Consider the following 14,279-nt stretch of genomic DNA (forward strand, 5'->3'; position numbering starts at 1 on the left):
TCAAATACAAATAAAGTCATAAATGTTATAAAATGCAGTTTTCTGGATTTGTTTGTTGATATTCTATTTCTCACTGTTAAAATACACCTACCATTACAATTATAGATCACACATTTCTTTGCAAGTGGCCAAACTTGCGAAATCGGCAGGGGTTCAAATACTTATTTTCCCCACTGTATGTGTGTATGATATTATAGGTTGTGGTCATGAGGAACAATTTGATCACAAGCCATCAGCATTTGCAGATAAATGTATGGGAGAGAACAGCGACATGTTAGAAAACAGAATATCAGAAAATCAGTCTCTCACACACACAAAACGATGCACTGACCATTCTTTACACATCAAAGACATGCTACAGTTGCATGCCTCAGGCTATCCAGGGTAAGGAGTGGGTGGGGGGTGGGGAGTGGGATGTTGGGATCTCTTTGGGAGACATGGGTTATGGTAAGGGTATGAATTAAATATGAACCCAGGTTAGAGTAAGGGAAGGGGTTGGGAGTGGGAGAGCCCTTGGGATTCTGAACTCAGGTAAGAGTAAGGGAAGGGGTTGGGAGTGGGAGAGCCCTTGGGTTTATGAACCCAGGTAAGGGTAAGGGAAGAAACTAAGATATGAACCCTGGTCATCTTAGGCGCCCAAAGAGAACGACAAGTAATATGCGACTTCATCAGTATCAATGACATAGTATAATATGATACAAAGAGAGAGGAAAGGTTGGGAGAGGGTGAAGTGGCCCGCCATGGTAATTGTTAATTAAAGTTATACACAAGAAAAGATGTTCATTTTGCAATTTATTGGGGACTTCTCAGGTTCGGGTTAGGTTAAGTTCCTAGGTTTGGGTTAAGATAGACTGCATTCCAATCGCTCCTCAATTTGACTGCAGAATTAATGCTGAACTTCTCTTATCAATGCAGATGATGTCCACCTCCCACCAGAAAATGCCATGTACTCCTAGCCTTGCCTTACAGATATTTCAACATTAATACTCCTTGTCCTCCATGTCATTCTGTACTGTAGAGCGTCAGGAAAAGACCTTGACTGAATATTGCTCAAATTCCCATGCATTTGTATCTCTCACCTTGACTACTAATAAAAAACCTTTCTAGAGTCTGTCATTATGCACTGTGAAACCTTTGCAGATGGCCCAGAACAAAGGCATGCATTTTGTTTGCATCCAGCCAAAGAGGCTGCATAACCTTCCTCTCTCCATCCCTCTTAATGGCTCTCCATGGCTGCCTGCATGTAATTCAAGATGGTTTGCATACACCAGCTGCCACAAAACTGAATTTCCCCCAAAAAATACAACAAAAAGAGAGATTTAATTTGTATCATTTCCTTTACACACCCTGTGCCTTTATGCCTTTTTCTTTTAGCACATTCACCTAAGATTGCAGCTCATCGTTTTCATAATACTTATGTAAATGGCTTATTTTTAGCCTACTGTTGTTTGGGTTATAATGTATCCCACATTGCTTTTGATAAATGTATCTGCAAAATGACTAGATGACCGAATGTCATTTTGCACTCAGAAACGCAGTAAGAACAGTCAGACTGACATCCAAATGTATTGTGACGACTGGGTTCAGACAGTTCGTCTCCTATGGGTTTATACCCCTTCCTCTCCAGTTAATTCCCCCTTTTCACATCTCTTTCTCTCATTGGTTTTTAAGGCAACAGGAGGTCCATGAATCACAGGCACTTTCATTGTGAGTTGGCAGCCTCCTTTACCTTAGGTGACAACGGGAAAGCATCTCAGCAAGGAAGGTTGTTATCCACACAGTCTGTTCACTGATAACTTGTATATGTCTGCGCATGCAGTTTCCTTTCTGCTGTGTCTGACTCAGCCATGTTCTCCAATGCCTCTCTATGATGAGGAATTATGAGACCTTAACCACTTTGTCTGTTATTGTTACCAATAAACCAGACATTTTCTTCAGCCCCAATAAGAATCAAGTGAAATACAAACGCACTACATGATTCATTCAGCGTAGTAAATGACGTATGCTTTGCTTGTATGAAAAGTATATTTGAAATGGCTTTGATGTGTTGTAGTCACTTGCTGTCACATTAAAAATGCAGCATTTGTCTTTGATTGTAGCTTAATGGGTTTTTTTTTACACAAAAAGACACAATGTGTGCTTTTACTCACATTCAGTTTACCATGCCAGTTTATCTCACACTTATTGTAACAGATAACAAATTGTTGTAAATGTAGAATACTACTGGGTAATGATAAGTAGATGGTTGATGTGTGGTTATATCACCTTATGTAATTACATGCTCATATCATAACACTGAATGATCTACCCTCGTATTTAGAGAATGTATTAGAAACCTTTGATGTATCAGAAACACGTATCAAACACTTCATAATTAAGATGTATTAGTAAATGGCAGTAAACATCGAAGAATCTCCTATTTGGAAAAATGTAATGATTCATCCTTTGCGTGCAAATGCTATTGGGAGAAGAGAGGTTGTCACTATTATCACCAACCCCGCTTAATGCACGTGCGGAGAGCGCGTCCTTGCTCCTCTCCAAACCACACCACGGGGATGCGCAGTTGTAAGAGGCTGCAGAGGTAGAGAAGAAACACAATTATTTCGCAAGACGAACATGACTTTTGTAAAGATGGCAAAATGATGTGTTGTTTGCGCTAAGACTTGACAAATCAATCCAATCCATTAGCATCTATTAAAGCGCTTAGAGCAACATGCGCTTTAATTTTGAAGGTAACTTTTCGTTCAGTTTTCGGAAAAACTGACTAACCGAATTGGCTACTTTCTAACTGAGATGTAACGTGAGACTGGGACATAGGATAAGTTTTAGCCAAGAAGTTATAAAAATGTCTGCGAATATATCTTCAGAGCTGGAACATCTCACCGCGGATCCTGACTACTCCATGTGGCACAAGAACACTGGGATTGCAGTCACCACAATATACTCTCTTATTATTATCGTTGGTTTGATTGGCAATATCACTCTGATCCGGACGTTTTGCACGGTAAAATCCATGAGAAATATCCCGAATCTGCTCATGTCGAGTCTTGCGTTGGGTGACTTGATCCTTCTTGTGACCTGCGCTCCGGTGGATGCTACCAGGTTCTTGGCTGATGAGTGGCTTTTCGGCAGAGTCGGGTGTAAACTTATCCCGTTCATACAGCTCACTTCGGTGGGGGTGTCGGTCTTCACTCTCACAGCACTGTCTGCAGACAGGTAAGATTGGCAAGAACAGAAAGCGCTGATTATGTTAGATGCAGCGCGGAAAGACGCGAGGTATTTATTGCTTGCAGTGGTTTCACAATACACGTGAATTTTCAAGCGTGTGGACTGTATGTTGACTGATACACATCATCATACAAAACCATGTAGCTGTTGTGAGATACAGTAAAATGTGTCTATTTTAACTGCCTAAATGAACTGCAATGCTACTTTGCCGGCAATGTGTTGCTCACACTGTTCAGATGTGAGATATTTATATGAAATTGGCCAAACTGATTTTATAATGAAAATGGGCACTAGGTAGACAGGGTTGGCACAGTCATTATTAGCTAGTCCTTCATTGGAGATGAAGAAGTCCAGATCATGGCCACACATAGCTCTGACAGACTGTGCTGTCATGCTTTGAAATGGTTCCTTTTAAAAGTAGGACACCAATGCAGACAGTAGTCTATCAGCACCCACAGACAGAAGTATCCACAGCAAGCTCAGCCACAGCTGATTTAAGGGCTCGAGGCTTAAGGAGGGGAGTGAAATAGCATGTTGTGTATTTGATGGTGCCAGGTTTATGGTCTTAATCTAAGTTTGACTCATCCTTTCAGGGTTTTCAGGAATACATAAACTCCACAGATGACATGTAAAGATAAACAGTCCACATTTGAACTTGTCAGATTATTTTTTGTACCCACCACACACACACACACACACACACACACACACACACACACACACACACACACACACAAGCACACACCCACACATGTGGACGTGCCCACACACTAGCACAAACATGGACAAGTGCTATGTAGAAGTCAGACAAAACGACACCATTTGAGATTACATATACATACAGTGATTCTCCTGTAGGGTATTTAAGGGTTTCCTAAATTCATTCCTGTCCAGTCAGTAGTTTCAAACACAGCTAAAAAAAAGACTATGAGACATGTACAGTTGCAATTCCCCAAGACAAACCCTTTCTAATGTACAGTATATAGTCTGTAATTAAACAATAACTTTATTACACTTTGACCCTTCATTTTGAAATAAGGAAATAATGTTAACTTTATTTATTTTAAGGAAGAAGAGAAAAATTTAAATGCTGCGGTCCTTTGAGTGACAGTCTAGCTGTGAGCAATTAAATGAATGGAAGGGGCTCCTTCCCACTGTGTTTGAAGTCTTGAATGAGTCAGGGATTCCGGCTCAGTTACTCAGCCCCAAAAAAAAGCCTCATCCAAAGCCACTGAATTTGTTGGGCTCCAAACCAAAGCAATGACCAACGCTGTGACATGAACAGTTTGACTCTTGAGTTTTTGACTTCAGCATGATAGACATCCCTTCATGATAAAAAAAGTTGAATTGAAAGTGAGGACACTCTTCTGACATTGATGTTATAAAAATGTTATCTCGTGAAGCGGATGATTAATGTCTGTTTTCAGTCGTCATCACAATCATTCATCTCTGCGAGACTCATAGGGAACAAAGGACACAAAGACTGAAGATTGATGTGAGCTCCCAGTTAGATAGACATACAGTATTTGCCTTGAAAGGTTCAGTTTGTAAGAACTGCACTTCTATTGTCATATCAATGTAGAGAAAATAGCTCCTTGTAAAAGATGTTATGATCAGTGTCTTGGCAAAAAAAAAAACCATAGAAATCTCTTTCTGTTTTGTCAGATACAAGGCTATCGTCAAGCCGATGGACATACAGATGTCTCACGCCAAGATCTGCCTTCGCGCCGCCATGATCTGGCTGTTGTCCTTGACCCTTGCTATACCAGAGGCCATCTTCTCCGACCTGCACGCCTTCCCCATCGCCAGGACCAATGACACCTTTGTGACATGCGCCCCCTATCCACAGGCTGGGGACCTGCACCCCAAGATCCACTCCATGGCCTCCTTCCTCATCTTCTATGTCATACCGCTCTTCATCATCTCTATCTACTACTTCTTCATCGCCAGGAGCCTGATTAGGAGCGCGTCCAACATGCCAGTGGAGGGCAACGTCCATGTCAGGAGACAGGTGAGATCACACAGATGCATGCTGGGAGTTGATATCAGTAGCATCGTTCAAAGGTCGATGGGTGAAACACAAGCTCATTGGTTCAGATCCCTAGAAGCTCATAGGTTCTTCATAATACTTTCACCCTTACCATACATTCTTACAACATCATGTAGTCCAGGACCATCTTAAGCTCTCTCATCAAAGAACATTCTGGTGAAGGTCGTTTGTTCAGCTTCTTGATGAGCCTGAAAAATCATTTCCCCACATGCGGAGGTATTACTGGTACTACTCATTTTCCTGCTGCTTCTGACATTCCCACTGGTTTGTGTGATTGGGGAAGAAGCTGTGTGGCCATGCGGTACGAGCCTAGTCAACAGCAAATATGAGTGTTAGGCTTTTAGACACGTCTGTGAACAGCACTGCTGGGCTTGTCACTTAATGGGTATGCTAGGAAAGGCTTGAGTTCCGTCCCATCAATGCTGAGAGATGCTTGATGTGTTTCAATCCTAATAACAAATAGACATATTCCAATCTTACCCATCTGTTCAGCCCTGCTTGCCAAACAAGTTTCAGATTCTTAATGGTGCTCCATCATCTTTGATGTTGGTGGCCTTTATGTCGGATAAAACCCCTAAATTATTAATACTACTACTACTACTAATAATAATAATAATGATAATAATAATAATAATAATAATAATAAAAGTGCTTTGCGGGACACCCAAGGTATACAATTCAGAAATCCAATCAAATAAATGGTTTGACAGGCATCCATAAAGTAAGAAATCACATTAAATATGCAAGTCTAAGAAGACAAATGTAAATTCTGTATGGATTTACAGTGATGGATATGATGGGGAAGTGAGTTGGGAGTGTAGATCTCCAAGAGGTAAAGGGGGGGAGGGGGACAGGGACAAGGTTATGGAAGGCCCTGGACTTTAAATTGTATTGTGTAGGGCACAGGAGGCCAGTGGAGTTGGGTGAGCCTAGTTGTGATGTGGCTGGCTGACTGCAGCAGAGCTCTGGTTGAATTGGAGCTAGGCAAGGAGTTCATGAGGGATGGCAGACAGGAAGAAATTGCAGTAATCAATACGATACGTGACAACGGCATTGACCAGGACTTATGTGCTGTGCCGAATACGGGCAGGGCGTAGTCTAGAGCTGTTTTGTAGATGGAAAAATGCTCTGTGAGAAACATTGTTTATGTGCGCAGTGAATGAAAGAGTGTTGGCCAAAATAACCCCAAGGCTCCCTAATGGGACTGTCTATATGGGGAGGGTGAAAGGGTTCATCTTTAAAAGTGCTGATTCAGAGTTAAGAAGGAGTTGCTCAGTTTCATTGCCATGTAGTTTTAGATAGTCATCCACAAGTTGATGTCATGGAGACAAGTGATGAGGGCTCAATGGACATTAAAAGCTGAGAGTATTTAGCATAGTAGTTAAAGTGAATGCCATAATGTCAAAGGATATATATAACAATATATCTTGACTTTGTATCTGTGTGGTTATCCAAATAAAGGGAAAGACAACCATACTGCTTAGAAGCAAGGTAGGTGTGGCATGTGTATTAATTCACTGAGGTGTTATTTAAAAAAAATGGGTGCATTACTGCACACATGCCCACTTTAGGAACACCCTAATAGCCCAAAGTGCTACAGCACCACTGCCAATGTGAGAAAGGGGGGGAAAATCCCGGATGTGCCTGCCATTACCACTATGTAACTGCTGCCAAATCATAGCCTGTGTGTGGATCCATTAGGAGGTGATGTATATCCTTTCTTTGAAAACACAAAGGAGTGTAGGGGCTTGTCTATAGTGTTCTGTTGCACTGTAATAACAGTTTGGAAACACACTCACCAACAGATGACGGTCTTGGTGATGGGTACATTGACAAAATAAATGGTTTCTCAGACCAATAGCTATTTCAGATGAGTGCTCTTAAAAAAAAGATATTGTATTCTGTGGTTTGATGGTTACTTAGACATCCCTCTAAAACTTGGGACACTGAGGCCTGTTAGACTCTTTTAGTAGTCTGCCATGCCATGATATTTTTGTATATTTCACCTAACTAAAAACATTGACGCAGAAGTGGCATATATGATTATGTTCTAGAAAACCTCAGCAATAATAACACGAGTAAAAGGAATGTGGTAAAATATTTTTTATTTAAATCAAATGTAAATGTTTTACTTCCTATAAGTTAATCAACAGCATTCATTACAACAGCTGGTCAAACGAATATAACTTACTCATTACAAATTTCCTCAGCTGGGTCAAGGCGAAGCTCAAAGTGGATATGTTTGTCCTCACTTCAGCAGTGTATGTATGAAGTATGAACACAACCCAGCATGTGGACTTGTTTACTGCTGAAACAAGGTGTTTTCTCAGGTGTTCTTGCTACGTCATGACCCAATAGCAACCACCCCTTATCATATGATTAAGCCTGATTTGCTAATGGGTAGGTTGTTAGCAGCTGCTTTGGCACTCAGAGACTGAAATGTGCAAGATTTTAGTTATATTCTCCTTACAAAGTGCTAATTTATTTTAATTTAACTATATATTTGAAGAGTAGAAGATCCGGGAAAAGACATCACCGCTAACATCCTAGTCTCCTCATTTCACAGATCGAGTCCCGAAAGAGGCTGGCCAAGACAGTGCTGGTGTTCGTGGGCCTGTTTGCTGTCTGTTGGCTCCCCAGCCACGTCATCTACCTGTACCGCTGCTACAACTACTCCGAGGCGGACACCTCCCTGGCCCACTACGTGGCCAGCGTGTGTGCCCGCATCCTGGCCTTCACCAACTCCTGCGTCAACCCCTTCGCCCTCTACCTACTCAGCAAGAGCTTCCAGAAGCAGTTCAACAAGCAGCTGTGCTGTTGCTGCCCATCCCGTCGCTTGCTGGCACCGCGATCACAAAGCGCCGGCCGTAACAACACGCGCATGACATCGCTAAAGAGCACCAACCACTCGATGGCCAGCTTCACCATCGTCAATGGCAACCACGGTTCGCACGAGGTGTAGTAGTTCTCACAGGTATCTCAGTCATCAGAACTGGGTTGTCAGAGAGTGTGTGATGTGTTTGAAAGAGATAATTCGCTTAAAGGGACATATGAGTTTAACAGACAGAAAGCATTATGTGTCTGTTCCGAGTTAAGATAAGTCTGGATAAAGATGAATTATTAAAAAAATCGAAAACGAATATGCATGAGGTTTGCCTGTAGCTCCTAGCTTTAGTTGGCATGGTTACAGATTGCCATTAGTAAATCCTTAGCTAGCTAAAACACAAAAACACCTCTAACCAAAATACGTACATACAGTATTTCAAGTGGACCTTGAAAATGCTTTGGATGAACTTTAGATTGTCATTGAAATGTTTACAGTTTATATATATTTATTTACAATATACAGATTACTATACATAATACTTTATTAAGAATGACAATCGAAACCATGACCAGTGTATAATTATACAACAGAATCTTTTAGGCTTTAGCACGTCCCAGAACTCAACTCATGTTAGGAGTCACAAGCAAGCATCATGCAAACTGTGAAAAGAAAGACAGGGTGTTTTGTATTTACATATAAGTCTTTTCACTCTCATGATGCAGTTAACAGTGTTGTGCCTATCCAGCAATCTAGGGCCTTGTCAGAGTGTATTAAATATGGTGTTCAAATAGTCAACATTTGTGTTTCTATGTCTGTTGGTGTTTTAATGTGGTTCTTATGAATCAAAAGAAGAAGTACGCTGTATGATTTAGTTAGACTTTTTGTGACCTTACTTCTATTCTACCGACAGTACCTCGTAATGTTGTGATGGCAGTGAAGTTTATGACACAAGAGTGTGTCATAAGTGTTAATGCTGCCACTGAATGTTTGTAATGAATAATGTGCTTTGGAACCATCAACAAAAGAGGCTTATGTATTTACTGCGACTTGCAGTGTCCCATGAGCACCACTAAAAAGGTATGAAATGTGTTTTTTTTTTACTAGTAATGCTGAGACAAAATCCTGTGTGGAATGAGTCACTTGAGAATACCTGTTGGTTTTTGTTTATGTGGTACTTGAGTGGTCTTTAAGTTTATTTAGCATCTAATTAGTAAGTAAGTAAAGTAATCTACTGAACATGCAATATAGGAGACAGAGAGAGAGGGAGAGGGAGAGAGAGAGAGATGGATGGATGCTTCAGGCTTGTATTCAAGTCCTTAATGAAAAAGCCAATTGAAAAACAAAGCTTAAATGAACAGTGTAATGAGCTCAAGATGCGTGATTGGCCTAAACGACACATGTTGGTGTGTTATAGATTGGTTTATATCATGATCAACAACTCTGGCACTTCATGGCTCAATCAGGAACAATCAATTGCATCCTAATTGTTTTATCTTTGTCATATATTTATTTATAAATAATGTTTGATTCTGACCAATATGTATCTGTACAGTATGTTTTCTCTGTGCTCTGTCTAAGCTTCTGTAGAAACACAAGTGGAAAGTATAAATATAATTTGCAACTGGAAGGTTATTTTGCAGTAAACTAAGGGGAGGCTCTGCAAATGCCACATTCATGCAGGTCTCCACAGCCAAGAGACATAAACGGTGAAGCAGTAATGAAAAAGAAAACACTTTCTGTACGGATGTGATGTCCACTTTCTTGCAAACACTACTCTTGTCAGGGGGATTGAATGCTTGTGTTTGATTAGTTTGTATGTGGCTTATTTCCCTCTATTTGTCAAAGCGATGTTGAAAATGTGAATAAAAATGGAAATAGCTTTGTGATCATTCTTTATTTGGAATCCAATATATTTTGCACAGTTCTCCACCAGCCTTTTTGACACAACATGGTGAGTACTACCCTCTGCCGTAAACCCCTTTTCCAGACCTACTAGTTCATCATCATAAGTAGCTATGTAGTGTACTACATAAGTAGCGTACATCTGAAGTAACTATGGATAACCACACAGAGCAATCAATGTACAGCCAGCTCATCTGTCCTGGGTTTGCTTTAGATTATGATCAACAGACACTGACTGATGTATGTTTGTTATGCCATGCGTTAACCTTTCACGGGGTACACCTTTGAACTCCTGCAGCCATTTTGAGATTGGTTAATGTATATGTTTGGTAAACCATATTTACACAAACAAATGCAAAACCAAACAAATTCCTTGCAATTCCTTTGCGTCCATAGTCAGTTGTAAGGTTGAGAAGGGTTTCAACATGGGAACGGAAAAAAGCCAAGAAAATAAACCCCAGAATGGTCAGACATCCATTTTTCATCATTCCCCCTCTTCCTCTATCTCTTTCACTCTCTCTGTTTTTCTCCATCTCATCTTCTTCTTCTTCTTCTTCTCCCACTGAGGTTATATAGAAGACCTTTCGTAGTCCCTGGAGGTCCAAGCACACTTGTCTGGATGATGGAGGAGAGAAAGGGGCCTCCCCACTCCAACTCAGGATGGAACTGACATCCTCTCCTCTCGGCTCATGTTTGGCTTACAGATAGGACCTGGGCTGCAAGTCTATTGTGATTAACATCACAACAGGTTCTCTTTCTCTTTCTCTTTCTCTTTAATGTATGCCACATTGATGGCATACTGGAGCTTTTAAAAATCTTAGATGCAGGAAACGCCTGAACTTGAAGGACACTTCAAATTCAAACGTGTCCTTAAAGATGTTTTTTTTTTTTATCATTGTCTGTTTATTTTAAATCAATGGCCAAGAGTACAGTTATATCAACATGCAATTTCAGTGCATGATTTATGTAGTCCTTTGACTCTCAACACAAGAGGTTTGTTTCTGTTGGCACTGAATACAGAAAGGTATTTCATGGTAGTACAAGTAAGGCAGTTATCTGTCTGTCTTTAAGTATAAACTGTCTACCATGTTCATGGACTGGAGCTGATTTTTGTGTTTGGCTTATTGGACAGTGCTGACTTGCAGTGCCATTCAGGATTCTCCCTGAGCCAGCACCTTAAGTGTTGGTGACCAAATCTGGAGCTTATGGCAGCATCGTGCCTTCAGGCTTGCTGTATTTAATGTTATTTCAGAATAAGCCAATTTAGTCGTTTTATACAGTTTTATGGTGACAGAGTGAGGTTTACTTAATCTTGCACCACAGCACTAAAGGATTATGTCCTGACGTCATGTGAAGGTTTCCAAAGTGCTGTCCCAACTTGTGATTATAGGACAAGTTTGAGTTGTCACCATTTATCAGTCAATAGTGTTTGAGACGCCATTGCACAATAAGCACTCCTCAGTGATACTGGGACCATATACATGTCAATACAAATCCGTCTTTTAAAAGTTTTATACAAGTAACCGAGACAGTCCTTTTAGACCACCAGACAGGAGTGAGGCAGAGGGCTCAGGCAGAGGCTGTGTTTTTGTTATGTGCTCTGGGTAATGTGCCATTTCTTCTGGGTTCTGTCACTCTGCAATGGGCCATGCCTTTCCTGTAAACAGTTCATTACCAGCAGATGGGCGCTTCAAATGAAAGCTCAGGTTCTCCCGATGTGTCCACTGCTCCTTGTTTTGAGTAAAACTACCCAGACGAAGAAAAAAAATGATCTATATGTGTTGTAAATGGACCCCTACAAAACAGAATATATTCAGATATTTTCTCTCACTCCCTGGACCCTGGTTGTACACTGCTTCATGAAGCAGGGTCTTTTGTGTCCATGTTTCTTTAGGAAATAAAGATCCATATCAGATAGTGAACTGGGTTTCTCCTGCGTAGAGAATTCATTGACCTCTCAACAAATTCCATGCTACCTTTCTGCCTTTTTGCGCCACTGAACCTTCCAAAAATGTTATTCTCATTATTACTGTCTTCTGCCTCCTAATGCACAAATGTAATTAGAATTCCTTCCACACTCTCAGACATGTAAACCCTTACATCACTTTGATCCAGGAAACGTGATTAGAAAGGCAACCGATAACCGATGATTAGAAAGGCAACCGATAACCGATGCTGAAGGCGAGCCATCTGCTTTGAACATCTGCTTTCTCTCAAGCAAACATGAGAGGATAGTATAGGATTTGTGCTGTGACATTGTCAATCAACGTGTAATCAATAAGATGAAACACTTAAATAAGGCAGGAGTACTTGATCTCCATTATACACAGTGACAGGTTCCTAGGCTGAGTGAAGGGGCCTGGGTTTCCATCATTTACATCAAATGCATTCAAGTGCATCAAATGCACCAAATGCATCAAAAGCCAGATGACCTCGCTGACATTTCCTTTGCAGGTTCACACTACCATCTAATTATAGTTGTCCTTGGCTTCTTATTTGGCCTCGTATTTAAATAACTTATTATTCAGGACATAATTACTGGCATATAGTATTTCCATTATAACTAATGCTGTGCTTGGAAAATGTTGTCATGGCAATTATATTTCCCTCCCTTTGTGCCTTGTATTCTACCCAAAACAGCATATTTTCATGCAAAACTGTTTGGTAGATGGAAAGGCATTCAAAACTGGCATAAAATACACAAATCTTTGTGCTAAAATTTCAAACTAGATATTGTTCAGACCATATTAGAATATTAATAAACTGTATATTTGGATATATCTAGACTTCAAACACCCCATCCATCCTCCACATTAAGATTTCATGAGCAAGGAATTGATGGTAATTAGTTTTATACCATATATTGAAGATTCAGTCTTAGGTTTGATCAGTCAGGATTCAGGTTTATTCTTGAAGAATGGCGGCCGACCATTTATGAGACAGAGATTGAGGATCCATCCTCCCTCACAGAACTTCACCTCAGTATATCTGATTATCCCTTGAGGGACAGTCTGTTAAATACACTGACATCTAAGGGGTGTTACCGTCTATTCAAATGGGCCATGCATGCAGGGTTCTTTGTCTCGACCTGGGGGGGGGAGGTGAGAGTCTAGTATCACACCTCACTACCCAGGTCAGCCCAAAGTATATTCACCAAGGAGAGTGCACTCATGGCTAGTTGAATCCAAATAAAAGTAATAATTATAACTAGGTATAATATCATTGACTTATTGACTATGGCATATTCTTATGACCCATGCTGGTCCCTTCAGAATATATTTTATATAATTAAAAGTAATAAAGATGCCGTTCACGATTAGTTTTCGCAAAAGGATGTGGAGCTTGTTTGAGCTCAACAGCCAATCAAATGACCCTGAAGCACTGTTTTGATTGTCTGGTATTGTGTACGGACTGTGTACGGTGTACGAACACAAGGGTTCTTTTAGCGCAAATGCTGAGCAGAAAGCTAGATAATGAGGAGCAATTTGCTGAATTGAATGAAACGTGTATGGGATTAGAATAGTGGAGTACTCCTTTAACAGATCAAGGAATGTAAGGAACTACACAATAGCTCAACAATTTCTCCCAGATATTCCTTTTCTTTTGTGGTTCAGTTCAAGCTGAATCAGTGAAAGAGTTTGAAAAGGAAAGAAAGAAGGAAAGAAAAAATAAGTAAAGTAGAGGAAGAAATGAAAATGAATTAAAAGAACATACACCCCAAACTGAAATAGGAGTAGTTTTTGGATTACCTCCACTCAAATACATCATCTCCCATGTTCTAGTGTCTACACAGAGCAGTGTTGGCATGGTATCCCATCTCAGAAAACTTGACAAGCCCTTCATTCTCCCTGGATAAATCTCCTTGGACATTGTTTTCACTGTTTCGTTTCGTTGCTCATGAAATCTTTATGTTGAGGATGGATGGGGTGTTTGAAGTCTCTGGACTCCTCGACAAAACATATCATTCCCTGTCAGCAAGGTGCTACCTAGATTACCCTGCCTGTGTTTTCTACTGTGAGACCAACCTCACCTGTTGAAATAGATTCCATGCAATTTTTACACAACATCTATAGCGATATTCCATGTGTACATGAATCTAGAATGGACGGTGAGTGTTTTAAAGTGAGTTTGCATGTACAAAGGTACCTGTTGACTGTATTGTGAGAAAAGAAAAAAAGACAGTGTAGTGCAGATGTAGAATTTCTTTCTTGGGGCGGCAAAGGGGGGCAGAGAATTTCCATAGGGTGGCGTTATTATACACACCTCCCTGCA

At 40.5% G+C, this 14,279-nt stretch overlaps 1 protein-coding gene across 1 annotated transcript; it reads left to right on the forward strand.

Moving 5' to 3' along the window:
* Positions 1-2,581: 2,581 nt before the first annotated feature.
* On the forward strand, positions 2,582-9,966 carry grpr (gastrin-releasing peptide receptor). Its single transcript, XM_012819661.2, has 3 exons — positions 2,582-3,216; positions 4,894-5,239; positions 7,845-9,966. The coding sequence occupies exons 1-3, from the start codon at positions 2,846-2,848 to the stop codon at positions 8,238-8,240; spliced, it is 1,113 nt and encodes a 370-aa protein (XP_012675115.2). The 5' UTR covers positions 2,582-2,845; the 3' UTR covers positions 8,241-9,966.
* The last annotated feature ends 4,313 nt before the right edge of the window (positions 9,967-14,279 follow it).

Source organism: Clupea harengus, chromosome 21 (genome assembly GCF_900700415.2).
Source record: "Clupea harengus chromosome 21, Ch_v2.0.2, whole genome shotgun sequence".
In the NCBI taxonomy this organism is placed as follows: domain Eukaryota; kingdom Metazoa; phylum Chordata; class Actinopteri; order Clupeiformes; family Clupeidae; genus Clupea; species Clupea harengus.